Source organism: Dermacentor variabilis, chromosome 1 (genome assembly GCF_050947875.1).
Source record: "Dermacentor variabilis isolate Ectoservices chromosome 1, ASM5094787v1, whole genome shotgun sequence".
Taxonomy (NCBI): domain Eukaryota; kingdom Metazoa; phylum Arthropoda; class Arachnida; order Ixodida; family Ixodidae; genus Dermacentor; species Dermacentor variabilis.
The window spans coordinates 214,277,547-214,294,143 of record NC_134568.1 but is presented as its reverse complement, the minus strand read 5'-3'; the positions used below and the strand labels follow the sequence as shown (position 1 = coordinate 214,294,143).

Below are 16,597 nucleotides of genomic sequence, written 5' to 3'. Positions count from 1 at the left end.
TTATTTGAATGAACCAAAGATATGTAAGTTACTGAAGTTGTAGAACACACTACAAAAGTCTAAAAACAAAAGCACTCATGGTAGCACATCAATGTGGGGAGGGTGAATGTGGTAGTTCAGCAGGACAGTTTTCACAAGCTAGATGCCTTGTTACAAAGTGCAGTGCTTTTTACATAACAGGGCTCTGCTGTCATGATATGTGTGTTTTGTGATGTGCAGAAAGCAGTGTAAAACGATAAATGACAGTCCGGAGACTGAAAAATGAGGCTTGGAGCAGTTTTAAAATCATTTAATAGTTACGATATTGAATCATTCAACTCTTCACAATGCACAAACATGCCTCTTGCACACGACTGCTGTCGTCTGAAGCCTAACCAGTATGCATCATTTGTACTTTTTAGCAAATTCGTCCTCATACATGCACAAGTAGGCATCACAAAGCAACCTGCGTGTCATGCCAGGAAGTATCTTGCTCTTATCAGGCCGAGCCATATCACGTAACTTTTCTAGGCCTTTTGGTCCAAACCAGGTGTCAGCCTCCATGTAGTTATCCACTTTGGGGATGTTGTGCCCATCCTCACCTCCTGCACAGTTGGACCAGGTGCATTACAAGCAGTTTCAAAAAATAAGACTTCATCAAGGATGACAAAAGCACTCGTGCCTGAATCCTTTCTCACCCAAACTATGACTGTTTTAACAGGCATTTGTTATTCTGTGCACATATTGAAAGAAAAGAAAATAAGGGAGGGGGGGAGTAGGCAAAACGAACGACATTTTTTTGTGCAGTTTATTGTGAAATACAATACAAACCTCGATATACCGAAGTCAGTAAAATTGACTATTTTTTTCATTATATCGAGATCTTGCTACATGTACGGGGCCGCGAAATTTTCCAAATTAATGGGCAATCGGAAAAGGCAAATTTCAGTGAGAAAAAAAAAATAATTTTGTTGGATTTGAGAGGCTGCGACGAAAGATACAGTTTCATGCCGTGTCGAAAATATCTTCACATCCACGGTATAAATCGAAGCAAGCCACGCTTGTGCATCTATTCCCGCCCCCACCCTTATGGCTGATAATGTCGCCTGCAGTGGCATGACGCTGTCATGAAAAGCGCCAGCAACGGGGAGCAAATACTTTGTCTATCACTACAGCGCCTCTCAGAAACTCGAGATGCCACGCCATCTCAGTGCGCCCATTCTTTGTACATTCAGAAGTACAGCCACGCTGACAGTCGTGCGCAGCGACAACCGCTAGAAAAGCAGGGATCGTGAGAGTGCTCCCCCTTTCCACTTTCTCGCTCGGGAAAGCAGTGCTTATCAAACCACCATCCCTCTGGGCTCACCTCATACGATTTAACTCTCATGCAAAGCATACACAGCGGGTGGGGCGTGATAGGATCTTATCGCACTTGGATCTCGTACGGAACATGATGCCGCTCTGCATCATCGGACACTCTTCTTGGTCACACAGCACGTGATTTGAGAGGTGCGTTCACAAGCAGCAGCTTGTAATTCAACCATTTAAACATCAGCGTCAGCGGAAGTTTCTATTTATTGTCTCGGTATTCCATCGCGGCGGCAGTGAAACTTTTTTTATATTGAAATCGTGTGTAAACACCTTTTGTTGTATTGAGGTTCTAAATACATGGTGTTTTATGGACAAGAAATTATAAGAAGTTGAATACTTTGTTATATCAAGAATTTTACTATCTTGAAGTTTGTTATATCGGTTACAATGAAGGCGCCAAATAAAACAACGGCCGAAGGAAGACGACACGGGACAACCACGTAGGCGCACTAATAATTGAGCGTTTTATTTCTTGACACAGGAATAAATAGCTGCTGCCAAGGATCAAAACAACTGCAAAGGATTGTTTTGATCCTTGGCAGCAGCTATTTAACCACGAAATAATTAAATAGGCGTTAGTAAATGCTCTCAAAATCCAGGATGTTACAGTGAACTGGTGTTGGAACTTCAAGGAGGCATCGCCACCTGTCTTTTTGTTATTGCGACTTTTCTGGTTCACCAAGCATCCTATCATGGTAAGAGTGGTGTTTTTGATATTGTAGAAGGGTAATTTACTAATACAGAAGAAACCATTTTTCTCTTTAGTGTCCCTTTAAGAGAGCCACACAATGTAACCATCATGGCTTTACATTAAATAAATAGTAAAGAGATGTAATGGCTTAACAGGCTGCTTGATGGACACTCTAATTACACCTCTGGCCACACTTTTCTGTTTTGGATGTTCCAGCACCATTAAAACAGTGACCAAACTCATAAAATGTTAGCAGCAACAGTACACAACAAATAAAGTGAAGTAATGCACAGGAAGTTACTGCGAGAAGGCTACTGTTGTGTTCCTGTTGTATCTCAACCACACTGAAGTGCTGCGAAGTATCGGTGCCTTTTTAAAGTAACTGCTTAACCCAAAACATTGTTAAAGCCTGATGAATGTTAAATTATTACAATCTACAAATTTTAGGTTTGCCCTAGGATTGGAAAGTAATGAGGTGGTAGTATTGGTCTTCACGTCAGAAGTTCAGTCCTATACAAAAGCTGTCCCCAGCTAAAGATGAACACAATGCCAAAGCTTTTGTTTACTGCCCTTTATAATGATTTCAGTATCCTGTACACAAATTGGAACTACTAAGACCACTTGCTTGGACCACCATACTAATACGTAACTTTCAGCCGGGTATATATTCCCTCCAGGTGCTGTGTGCACATTTGTGCCTGCTAGGATAGTGCATCAAAAGCAAAAGCACTGATGCAAATAGCAATATTTAAAACATGTCTTACACATTTCGATACACTTCTGATTGTGCCTGTGTTGAAAGTTTGAATAATATGTACAAATTGTTTCATTGACCCTTTGTAACACAGTGGGACATGTGTGTCCCACATTTTGATGTGCATAAAAACACTTTTCTGTGGCAAAGGGGGACAGTTAGCTCATTTGTTTGGTGCGGCCTTCTATCTAAAGATTTCAACACTACATGCAAGAATAGTTTTGGGAGTAAATACTAAGTTGTGTCAAGTGTACAACAGCTACAAAAATTATTTTCATTGTACGAACACTACCTAAATTCAGCCCACAATTTGCTTGCAAGAAGAAAGTTCTCAAGATGCCCGATATGTTATTTCTCTTTCGTGCATTTAGATTTACACCTTTGGATCATAATAAACACCCATTTTCGTATCTTGGAGCGATAGCTAGGCCACAAAACTCACCCTTGTGAATGCATGTGCAAAACGGTGCTCGTGCAAGAAGGTGCCGACGCCATTGGTGTTCTAAGCATAGGCAAGAAGTGTGCACAAACTTTTCGTGTACGGCTTCTGATGCCAGAGGTGTATCTTCCTACATAGACTCTCAAACTTACTTGCGATCCTGAACTCTTGTTCCCTTACCCAGTTATTCATCATTATTTTTGTCTTCTGCATATTAATCTTAAACCCCACTCTTACTCTCTCTCTGTTAAGGTGCTCAATCATTTGTTGTAAGTCGTCTGCAGTGTTGCTGAATAGTATTGGAGAGATTGTGTCTCCTTGTCTGACCACTTTCTTTATAGGTATATTCCTACTTTTCTTGTGGAGAATTAAGGCAGCTGTGGAACCTCTGTAGATATTTTCCAGGATATTTACGTAAGCGGTCTGTACTCCTTGATTATGTAATGCCTCTATGACTGCTGGTATCTCTACTGAATCAAATGCCTTTTCGTAATCTATGAAAGCCATATATAGAGACGATTGTACTCTGTGGATTTCTCGATTACCTGATTGATGACATGGATGTGATCCATTGTAGAGTATCCCTTCCTGAAGCCTGGCTGTTCCCTTGGTTGAGTAAAGTCCAGTGTTGCCCTTACTTCTATTGGAGATTATCTTGGTGAATATTTTATATAATATTGGGAGTAAGCTAATGGGCCTATAATTTTTCAATTCTTTGACGCCTCCCTTTTTTGTGGATTAGTATAATGTTTGCATTCTTCGAGTTTTCTAGGACCCTTGCAGTCAATGAGATCCGCCAGTTTTCCAAGCATTATGTCTCCTCCATTTTTGATTACATCGACTGTTATTCCATCTTCTCCTGCCACTCTTCCCCATTTCATGTCTTGCAAAGCCCTTCTGACCTCATCGCTAGTTATAGGAGGAGTTTCTGTATCCTGTTCATTACTGTTTTGAATTGAGTTATCCAGAGTCCTCTGGGTACTGTACAGGCCAGTATGGAATTATTCCACTGCTTTTACTATACCTTCGAGATTGCTGATGATAGTACCCTGCTTATCTTTCAGTGCATACATTTCGGTATGTCGTATGCCATGTTTTCTTCTCACTTATTTCAGGCTGCGTCCATTTCTTACGGCTTGTTCAATGTTTCTCGCGTTATAATTTCGAATATCGCTTATTTTCACCTTATTGATCAGTTTTGACAATGCCGCGAATTCTATCTTATCTCTTGAGTTCGACACTTTCATTCTATGTCGTTTCTTCATTAGGTCCTTTGTTACATGGGAGAGCTTGGCTGCTGGTTGCCTTGGTGTCTTGCCTCCCACTTCAATTGCTGCCTCTGAAGCCAGCCTAGTTATGGTTTCATTCATTACCTCTATGTCATCATTTCTCTGTTCTAAGGCTGCATATCTGTTTGCCAGTACCAGCCTCAATTTGCCTGCTTTTACCCTTACTGCCTCTAGGTTGACCTGTTTCTTCTTGACCAATTTTACTCTTTCTCTCTTCAAATTGAGGTGGATCCTAGCTCTCACTAACCTATGATCACTGCACTTTACCCTACCTATAACTTCTACATCCTGCACTATGCTGGGATCAGCAGAAAGTATGAAGTCAATTTCATTTCTTGTTTCACCATTAGGGCTTTTCCAGGTCCACTTTCTCTTGCTACACTTCCTGAAAAAGGTGTTCATTTTTCCCAGTTTATTCCTTTCACCGAATTCAACCAGCATCTCTCCTATAGCGTTCCTAGAATTGACACCATAGTTGCCAATTGCTTGTTCACCCGCCTGTGCTTTTTCCCTATTTTTGCAGTGAAGTCGCCCATTACTACAGTATATTGAGGTTGCACTTTTTTCTCATCGCTAGTTCAACATCTTCGTAAAATTGATCTACGTTATCATTATCGTGACTGGATGTTGGCGCGTATGCTTGTAGTACCTGTAATCTATACTTATTAAGTTTGATTACGACTACTGCTACCCTCTCATTATAGCTGTAGAATTCGTCAATGTTGCCCGCCAAGTCCTTATGGATTAGGAATCCTACCCCATATTGCTTCTTATCTGGGAGATGTCTATAGCAGAGAAGATGGCTATTAGTAAGCACTGTATAAGCCTCCCCAGTTCTTCTGATCTCGCTAAGGCCAATGATATCCCAAACAATATCTGATAATACCTCAAAGAGTCCTGCTAAGCTAGCCTCACTCGACAGAGTTCAGCAGTTAAAGGTTGCCAGGGTCAGTTTCATTGGCGGCCTGTCCGGGTCCAGAGATTCTTGGCACCCTCTGCTGCGTTACAGATCTGACCGCCACCTTGGTCAGGTGCTCCGCAGCTGCTGGGGACCGAGGGCCAGGGGTTAATTGTAGGAATCATAAGGGAGGGGGTGGCCGAATACTGCACCAGGGAGGCCAATTGCTATTCTGGTGAAGGAGTGTAATTGTTGAAGCTTAATGGGCCTTCCTAATTTGGTTCTACCTAGATTAGTACAGCCCCACTCGCTCTCGGCATCTTTTGCCAGTGTCAGGCATCATTCCAAGCCTCCATTGGTAACAATGCAGTATTTATTCATCTCATTTTGTCCTATAGCTTTTCACAGCATTACACAGCTATACATTTACAGTCAGAAGTTTCATCAGCCTTATTGAAGGATGACCTCTAAAACCTTAAGTATACACCATATGCGTCATCACTGTTTTTGAAACAAATTTATGAGTGTAAGCAAAAGCGTGTCAAGAACGATTAGTTGTCTACTGGGCTCGAAACTTATTCTAGTTCCACCTCCGTTTTTAAGGTGAAATGTAAATATTGCAGTGCACATAGGTATATAAATTGAGAAAATTAAGAATTTTTACACTGTCAGTGAATGCAGAACCTAAATTCCCACTGTTCGTCATAGTGCACTTTTAGATGTTCCAACACAATATAGGGGCGCAACCGAAAATGTTATCACCCTGTACAGAGAAGCATGGTATTGAGGCACCCTAATGTGATCAAGCACAGGCTGGAGAAAGGAAGAGAGGGAGGGGGGCAGGCAGCACGGCATGATAACATGACCCAGTGTGCGCTTCCTGCTCATTTTAAGCCGGATGGGAAAGAAGAGCATGCACCGCTCTGCTTGTCTCGGTTCAGGGAACCGGCTTTTCGCATGTTTTGCCTGGCCATTTTTACGCCAACATTACGGTACCTAGAGAAACATAGAACCTTCACGTTTGGCTTGGGTTTCTCCCAAAACGTTGCGCATGGGAGTGAGAGATTTTGTTCAAAATAACTGTTGTGTGGTTTTTGAAGTTGGAATTCGCAGGAGTTTTTCTCGATTCAAATACATAGCACTTTGCCAGGACCAAAAGAGCAGTTAGAATTATCCTTAAATTTGAATTAAGAGATTTTGATTTATTGGGATTTCACTGCACATGCTTTGCAAGCATCAGGTATTCAGTTTCGACAAAGAAACACAATTCAAAAGTGTCCCGTATGCTGATCAAAAACTCGAATCCGTGATATGGGCATAATGTATCTTTGTTAATCTGGGATGCTCCACATGGGTCATAAAACTTGCAAATAGAATTAGATAAACTGTAAACACACTAACCCTCACGGTCAGCCATACTGTCAAAAAAGCACCAGGTGTGCGTGTGCTTGCCATCCTCTACAGGACATTTGACAAAGCAGACATAGTGGCTTGTTTCAATGCAGACAACTGCAAACAGGGTCATAACCTGTCTGCGAGGCTGAGCGTCCTCCCCAAAACGGTCATTACTCAAAGCAGTCTGCTTATGGCCTTCTCGGTCTTGGTGTTGATGAACCTGTAAACATGCAAGAAATTATGTAAATGGGTGCACTTCCTAGAAACAGGAATTAATAAACATGTTCCTCAATTTTTTACAGCAGCTTCGCTATAGCACTGTCACTTTAAAGCACATCATCACTTTTACTTAATTTTACAATGTCTTTGGTATGAAAGGACACTATTACATAAACCTTCTCCCAAAAGAATTTCTCCAGGGTGTCTTTTTCTTTTTTTTTTATTATTAAAGTTACAAAGAGCCAAAAGCCAGACTTCATCCTTTAGGGCTTCACTCTCGTTTCATCATTCTTAGTGTGCTGAAAGTTGCACCTCTCCTTAAGCGAGAGCAGTGCTCAGCACAATAAGTCATTACAGACTGCTTCCCTTTCTCTTTCTTTTCCTTGCATACCCAAAGCCAGCTACAGACAGTTTTTGTCACACACTTTTAATACACTGTCCTCACTGGTCTGCATTCATTTAGTTGTTTGGTTGACCAGTCATTCATTCACGCAACTTCAGTAGACATCCACACTTCCTTGGCCAACATTAGTCGACATATATAGCTAAGGTGCAGCAACCATTAAAAGAACATTAAATCAAATTGAAATTGTGCATGTATGTTGTAGACTTTGTCATATAGACTGCTAATGCACAATTGTGCCAGAGTCTATAGCTTTATTTATAGAATGTAGAAGAAGAGAAAATGGCTAGCAGAAGAAGAGAAAATGGCCATTAGTGCTGGCATGAACTACAAGGCAACAGTCAATAACATGCACGATTGATTGATATGGTCACATTTTGTTGACCATGCAATAATGTTTCGTATAGCATACTCGTATTATTTGAGAGACTTTAAGTGCAAGAATAAGCTAGTTAGAACACTGATCAACAGCTTTAAGTAAAACTTGGCTCTGGCTCCTATAGGAACAGTCTCTCATGGTGCACAGTACCAGAATCTGTGCAGTGACATAGGAACCATGCATCAGCTCTGGCTCAAAAGGTATGTGCACACGAACCCAGATGTGCACGCACTACTAGAATGAAATAGTTTATGAGCCAGAGTTCTCTCTTAGCTTGCATAAATAACACTCCATTTCTGGCACTAGCCTTCAGTGTTCACTCAGGAGATTTCCTTTGCCAAGTGCTCAGTGTGTAGGTGTTTCTTGTCCACCTGCATTTTTGGTGAGGCTGGATAACCCGATGTTATAGTCGAGCCAAGCCAAGGCACCTGTTGCTCTGGTAGCACCTACCGATATAAATATCACCAGCACTTTGTTCACGACTCGCTTTTATCCTTATATCATTGAGAGTGCAGCAAGCACAAATTGGTTTTTTTCAACACATATTTTTAAAGAAATGCATTTAAACAGAAACTGGAATACATCATGTTTGTTGCTAATAGATTCAAAATTTCAGATCAATTGGTTAAAGTATAATGATGGATCAATGAAATGAAGTATAAAATTTTCTTGTGTCCCTTTAAAGTATCTAATGTGAGAGTGCTTACCGTTTTGTTGCAGCTATCACAGTAACTGGTGCATTCAAGGCCCACATCTGGTCGAAAGCAATTCCAACACTCCTGTGTAGCCTGTCTGCCACAGACATAGCAAAACCTGGGTGCTGCACAAGAAGCGAAATCATATTAAAGCAAAGATTTTTATGGCTAGGCGAAACAACACTGTATCTGACTGTGCCTGTGCACAGAAAACTATCATCAGCAATGGCTCGAGCATCGTCGTCTTCCACAGCCAGCTCATTGGCGCCCCTCAGCGCAACCGTGCAAATACACTAGTGCCACTGCTCCTGCATTTGTTGCCTTCTTCCACAGCTAGCTCCGTTGCCGCTCATCATTCCAGCATAGAATTTCACTTCACTTCTCTTCTGTCATTGTAATGGGGAGGCTGTGATTATGGTGGTTTGAGCCATTGATTGTCTTACGTAACGGCCAGATTTAATTTTGAAGCAATTTAATTACGAAGAATCGTAAGCGACAACGGCAGGTGGATGCTGCTAACCAGGCCGCCGAAAAGCTCGAGACATAGAATGCAAGCGACAACGGCGGATTGCGGGCATACCGTCACTGACGTTTTTCTCTCCGTCGCAGCCGAACATGTGTGTAACCTCAATAAGAAACACGAAGACATGACCGTTAATTGAGAACGACTTCAATGAACCCTCAGGATTAACCCAGTGACAAACACCAGGGCTGCACGTTTCAGCTTTGCTGGTTAACCATCTGTATCGAGTGCTTGGGCGGTGATTTTAATTAAGACCCCTGTGTTAATAAAAATAAAAATCATGAGCCATTCCACTGCGTGAAGGTGGATGACCAGCAAAGGTGTTTAGCACATGGCACAGAGGTGACACAGAATTTTGAACAAAGGTACGAGCACATTTATTTATATATATTTGCGTGGAATATATATATATATATATATATATATATATATATATATATATATATATATATATATATATATGACTCTGCACTACAAGAGGGATGAGCCATTGCAGTTTTTGATTGCTTAGGGGGGTATGAGCCATTGCTGATGATAGTTTTTGTAGACGCAGAACAAGAATTCATGGAAGCCTAGCCATAAAGAGCTTTGCTGTAAAAATTACCAAACGAATTACCAAACACTGAATAGAAGGGCATCAGTTTTCAGCTCCATCCTACTTAAATGACATGATTTACACAATTAAAGTCTATAATAATAAAAATAGCAACACAGACAGTGATAGACTAGTCGTCTCAGGCAACAAGCTGTGAAATGATCCTTACAGAAGGTACAGCTCAGTGGAAAATTACAATATCTCAAACAAAAAAAAAAGAGAGAGAGAAGAGAAAAAAAAACAATAAAAGCAACACACAGGCAGCATTGCTCAGCCTATTAATGAGTGTACAAAGCTGACATGGTTTCCACTCTAAACAAATGTCACCTACATATTTTATACCCATTTTTTTTTTTTTTTTTGCTATATATGCATACAATACTTTATTTTAATGCAACGTGTACATGTGGTATTGATGCTACGTTCACTTGGATGTTTGTAGCATTCTTCTTAACTATCATGACAACTGCAAAGTAAAACTGCACCCTCTGAAAAAAGTTTTAATGGCAAGCGCTGGCGCTGGAATGACTTACTTGTACTAACCAAAATGTGGCTTACCACAGATATCTGTGAAAGTGAAGTTCTGAGTAATCTAGTGAATTTTGATCTTCTTCACAAACATAGGCAGGATACTATACTCTGTTTCATACATCAGGTGCAACACTGTGGAAGCTATGTAAGTACGATCACCAAAATTTTTCACTCCGCACGTTGCATCTATGCCTTGCTGCATGCCAGCAGTGTGCACGCGAGGCTGGCACGCGAGCATGCACGTGAGGCTGCCGCGATGGGCGGCAAATAAAAAAACGACAAAAAGCAAATTGATCTAAAACAATGTGCTAGCAGTCATACTGGTACATGGTTTCTTTGTTTCTAAGGGTAAATTCCTTTTTTCATTTAGAACTGAGCTTATATGAAGAACATTTTCCCAAGACTTGATCACAAAACACCGAACTATTTCTAAGTGCAAACGCTGCCACTGCAAAGAGTATCTCTAGTCTCCTCAGCATTGCACATAATAAATGAAATGGAAATAGGGGTGGTGCTGTTCATATTGCAGTGAAAAAACAGCTGATGTGCTCCTCAATTTATGCGGCTACTATTCTCGAAATTTGATAGCTTGTGTGTCATGCTAAAACTGCAGCTGCTACTGGTCCTGGTCAATCAATGTCTGTCATCTTCCTTTCAACAGTAATTCTGATTTTCCTCGGGATCTTAACAATACCTTCAACAAATAAAAAAAAAAGTTCCTGAATGCATGCATTTTGCTCACAGGGGACTTCAATTACCTACATTAATTGGTAAAATTACCCTTACGTGGGTACAAGTCATACAGAAACTAGGGGTGCACAAATACTCGAATATCGCCAAATCAAATAGTGAATGTTCGAAAATTCAATTCATGAATCAAATATCTTCTATTCAATTTTGCAAGTATTCGATATGAAGATCGGCGCAGTGCCACAGGTCACGTTTCAAGCAACCCGTCGGAATATTAGCTTTGAATTTACAAGGCAGGTGCGAAAGTGTCATGACCCGACTGCATGCATTTGCACGGACGCAAATGAATGAAAGGGGAGGAGGAAAAAAATTCACTGATATTACGATACTCCCTAATGCGAAATTTGAGCACAGCTCTATATGTGTTCTCATTTCGCGATATATTGGCTAGTGTGGGCAATCTTCCTTGCGCGGCACGTTGCAAACGGAGCAAAGTGTGGCGCGACTGCCTAGCTAATCGGAAGATTGCGAGAGGCAGCGCGTGGATAAAGCATGGGTGCGATTCACAGCAGCCACTGCAAACAGACATCCACTCATGCAGTGCTTTGTTTCCATATATGGTATCAGTGGCGCCGCTGGCGTCTGCAGTAAACGGAAGACGCACGCTACTCTGGCGCCATCTCATAGGCATCGTCGCCGCAGAGCCCATCTTACGCGGCGCTATGCTTTTCTTCCCATGCTTTCACCATACCATCCTCCTCCACTTTCCTCCTCGCGCTCTTTTCGCAATCACCGTCTTTCATCACCCGCTGCACTCAGCATTCGCTCCTTCATACTTCGCTATGCTCGTTCACTCGGTTACAATGAGGACACCGACGTTCACTGCAGGAACGGCCGCCTGAGAGCTGTGCTCTCTGGAAGGGTAGGCGGGGAAGGGGGGTCGCACGAACTTGCCGGTACCCTCCAGATTTCAGACTATTTGGCAGATGACAAAATGCACATCAAACCTTACAATGAAACTGCACAGACGGCACCTGGTCTTTATCTTTTGCGCCAGCTATGCGCGGAGTGGTGATTATGTCACGTGATGCACGGTCATTTCCTCTGGTGCACAGATTGGCTTTACAATAACCTACCTGTCGTAACATTGGGGTTGCCCTTCTGTACTTTGGAGAAAAACTGGGAATGCAAACCTTTCTATGCAATAAATAAATGATTGCCACAAAACACCAGTCCATTATTAAACTGAGAACCTCATTGGTATTCAGTACAACAGAACATCACTGATTCAATAGTTTTCAATAGAAATTCTATTGATAAAAAAAAATATTTTCCAGACCTTCATACACAAGAAGCGAGCTGTAATCAGTGCTTTCTATGTACCTAAGCTACTGATAGCTTGCTACATTTTTGTTATGCAATGCTAGGAGGCTCCCAAGCATGTGCAGCACCACGTTTTCTTTCCCAACATTTGTAAGCATTAAACTTGTGAAAAACTTTTGAATATTCGATATTCAATTCAATATTCCACTTGGTTTTGATTAAAAATCTACTATGTATTCAGTATTTGCACAGCCATAACAGAAACTAAAGAATTCTTGGATGCTTGCCTTAATTTTAACCTTTCATGGATGGTAATCCAGCAGACACATGTAACCCATGACACTGCTAGCGCCCTAGACCTCATACTAACCAGCCATCCCGAAAGCATGTCTCCCATTCTACCTGCGCAAAATAAGTGATCATAAACAAATTCATGCTGTTTTCTCTTTCTCCACTGCTGTACATCACTCAGATCAGAAAATCGTCTGCCTGTATGATGAAGTAAATTAAGCCACAATCAACAATTAATTAGATGCATTCTAACACACATTTGAATCAGGCTTTAACTATTGTATTGCCCTGTACAATAAAACTGATTGCTTTTCCAAAATAAGACAAATGGACCCTAGCATAGCGCATTCTGACAATCTCAATTCGTACTAATTGCAATTGGTCATGGTTCACGAACACACGTAAAGAATTTAATAAAAAAAATCATCTTTTACGCTTCACTAAACTAAGGCCATGATTAGCTCTTGCTAACAATATTATGAAGCAGAAAACGCCTACTTGGCAGCTATCTGCCAACAGAAGCATCCATTTTTCCACTTAGATTTACCTCGCATGTTAACCAATAACAATAAGAACAAAAAAACTCTGGCAAGTAGGTAATCAACTCCAAATCAATTCATGCTATTAGAATTTCAAACGATGGTGCAACTCCATCTGAGCTTGAATGTGTCAATATGTTCAATAATGTCTTTTCATCCAATTTCAACACTCACTGGCTAATCGTCCTAAACCCTACTAAACGTCAATTTACCGCAGTCACAATCCTTTCAACTTCCCTTACACAATTACTAATATCCCCACTGACACTGTGGATATGTTCAAGTATCTAGGCATTGCTGTCATGCAGACTGAAACTGGTGCTTGCATGTGGCCCCCCTGTCACATCACATGCAAATAAAACCACGGATTTCTAAAACTGAATGTTCGTAATGCCCCTTAAAGGGCCTCTCACGAGGTCTGGCCATTTTGAGCTGACAAGCACAGAGCATACAATGTGTGATAACAATCGTAAAGATCTGAAATTTCAAACCGTATGCTGTTTTCCCTTCTCCTCGCAGCCACCATGCTCCAAGCTGGAGGATGACGTACACGTGCTAGTGCGCCTACGTAGAAGTGTTCACTCTGTGAAGTCTCGTGGTGACATGCAACTTCGGGAATTATTCAAAGCAACATCTGTTATTTGTGTAATATGTTGCTAGAATAGACAAATTAAAGCTTAGAGAAATAAAAAACACACAAACCAAATGCCTGCATGTTTTTGTTTTACTTTGCACCGCAGCAAGAGAGATGTACTTCCATTTCATCTGCTTGTTCCCATGTCGCGCGGACATGGAAACTATGCCATTTTCTACCATGTTCCAGCACAGGATCATGCTCTGTGATCCGCTTTTGTCTGCCTCAGTATTCGTGTAGCACAGACTTATACCGCTAATCAGGTGTCCTCGTGCACAGCAAGCAAAATCGTGCACTGCGCGAAACGAGACAATCACAACAGCTCGCGCAATGCCGTCAGTGGAAGTGCGCCGCACTGCAAAAAAGCAAGGAGAAAAAAGGATGAAGGCGGGGCTCGTGACGTGTGCATCACGCAATCCTCGAGGTCCGGTACGGGAGAACGCAGGGAAGGAATTCCGTTTGCAGAGGCTAGATGGGGCAAGTAGAGAAGGTGTCTCGCTATGCAGTGGAGCTCTGAAATATTTCTATCTCGGCTATTAATGAGCGGATTTGAAAAATTTTTTACGACACAACGCTCCCTAGAGGACATGTAACAACTTCCAGCATATAACCAAGTTTGCTGTGTGGCCTGGTGAGGGGCCCTCTAACAAATAAAACTACTAGCATAAACAATACCTGTAAGACCACAACTTAAATATGGATTGCCCATATGAAACTCCCACCTCATCAATGCACTAGAATCCATGCAGAACTGTGCCATAAGGTTCATTTACTCATCATATTCATAACATGAGCATGTCCTCATTAAAAGTAAAATGAGCTTTGGACACCCTATTCTATCTCCACTGTATCATGAGCTTGTCATTATTTCACAAGTTTTATATACCAGTTCTCTTTGCCATGTGCCTTAGCTTTCCACCCTCATACACACAGGCCATCTACTAAACGTTGCTTGCTCAAGTACGCAACCCGTTGCCTTCTTGTCATAATTTTTCCTCACACAACAGCAAACTTGAACAGCCTTCCCTATCACATCACTACCATCACCAATTCATCTGCCTTCCTGGACAAAATAACATTATTTTGTAATTAACATTATAACCAATGTCTTAAAGTTTTTTTTTAGTTCCCGACCCTTATGTAATACCCCGCAAGGGGCCTTCAAGGCAATAAAGTGAAAGTGAAAGCTTTCCAGCTCCAACTATGTGACAGCATCGCTCAAACAATCATGTATGAGCTGGGTTATTCTGCCTTATTTCTGCTATGGCATGCACAGTAGCAAGTGCACTAGCGCAGCTTTCTCCATTTATTTTTGTCCTTATTAGGTGCACCATGGAGCCTATAACTTATGCGAGGTTTAAGTAATGCCATTCAATTTGATAACTGCCACATATACTTGTTCCTTTGGCTGATGTCGTCTCTTCTTTGTTGTGTGGACACTAATTTGCCCAATAAACAAGACTGTTTCTAAGTTTTTCATGGCATGTCTCCCTGGAAGCTTTCATCACATGACAACATTCACAACATTTATGTTGAATAGCTTTCTTTTGGCTCCTTGTTAAAAGTCACGTGTCACCATCTAAAAGCAACATCTGCTCGCATGTCAAAAGCACTCTTCGAATCTCATGCAATTAAACAATTCAATTCACCCTAGCTCAGCACATCAAAGGGTTCTTGCTCTTTCTTTCTGTTTCGTTATTATAGAAGTTCTTGTGCTTGCACAATGAAAACAAGCTTGTAAGTGTCAATGAAACAACTCATATTTGAAGTAATGCTTCACAGCAATGCTTCGTTATTGAGAATTCAATTTCTTTTTTTTAACCCTTCACTCTAACAATACTCACTGATTACATAATCCAGAAAGAACTTGTTTCCCACACTGTGCATGAAGAAAGTGAGCAGAAGTGCTAAACAAGAGTACAAGTATGCACCCTATTGCCCTGTAGTGCACTTCTGGAGTTTCGAGACCAAACAATTTCTTTCACTTAAGAAATATTTTACTTTCCTTCTACTAATCTAAGAAACAAGACTTTTCAAAAGTCACATAGCACATTTTTCAGAATGCACTTCCCATTCAGTTTTTCCAAAAATAAAAAAACATCACTGCACAAAGCACGCAATTTCTTTATGGACTTACAATTTTCCAAGGCATCTGTAATGTCCAACTTCAGACTTGGTACAATGTGGTCATACAGCTTAAACTGCTTGCCACAACGAGGCATCTGGATGATCAATGCTTTTGGAATCTGCAACAAATATATAAACACAGTTGGTTCCCGAAAAGTGTTCACTGCTTAATCATTCTTTACTAAGACTAAAGTATTTTAGCAGGAAGGCTTGCAGATCACCTGAGGGTGATTACATAGCTTGCTATACACTTTCTGTGCCCGCGCAATCGCTCAACCTCCTCACCTGGCCTCGTTACATTGCACCCATTCTGGGCTGACACCACCTTCTCTAGGAACACTATCAAAGCCTCTGCAAGCTGTGGCCAGCAGGAAGAAAAGGCATAAAGGTAGCATGTGCACGTCTCGAAGTCTAAAATGTGACAAAACCTATTTGCCTGGATAAAGCAGTGGCTGAGGATAAAGGATAAAATGAGTATGAAGCTTAACAACATATTGTAGTGCAAAACCACAATCACAAAGAAGATGCAGAGATACACATCACAGGTGCTTTTTTGGGGGGGAGGGGGGCACTACTAACAACATTATTTGAAAGACAGCAAGATACAGTATATATATATATATATATATATATATATATATATATATATATATATATATATATATATATTGTGCCATATGGTCAAGCACACCAGCCACCTCGGGTAGACTACAAAGGGCAATTATCAGGACTAGCAAGATTATTTGAAAGATTAAAAGAAAGTATGCTTTGCATTGAACAAAACAACAGAAGTCTGACTTACACAAGTACTACTTTTTTCTTTTATGTAAAA

At 41.0% G+C, this 16,597-nt stretch overlaps 1 protein-coding gene across 5 annotated transcripts in view; it reads right to left on the bottom strand.

Annotated features, from left to right (window-relative positions):
- Window positions 1-273: 273 nt before the first annotated feature.
- The window catches only part of CYLD (ubiquitin carboxyl-terminal hydrolase CYLD), a 134,790-nt gene continuing 118,466 nt past the window's right edge, over window positions 274-16,597 (bottom strand). For all 5 annotated transcript variants that reach the window (XM_075704398.1, XM_075704403.1, XM_075704411.1 and 2 more), the window contains 4 exons: window positions 15,776-15,884; window positions 8,525-8,637; window positions 6,823-7,036; window positions 274-584 (listed from right to left, as the gene is read on the bottom strand). In XM_075704398.1, coding sequence (XP_075560513.1) covers window positions 385-584; window positions 6,823-7,036; window positions 8,525-8,637; window positions 15,776-15,884 — 636 coding nt within the window. In that variant the 3' untranslated portion in view covers window positions 274-384. The remainder of the gene's footprint in view (window positions 585-6,822; window positions 7,037-8,524; window positions 8,638-15,775; window positions 15,885-16,597) is intronic.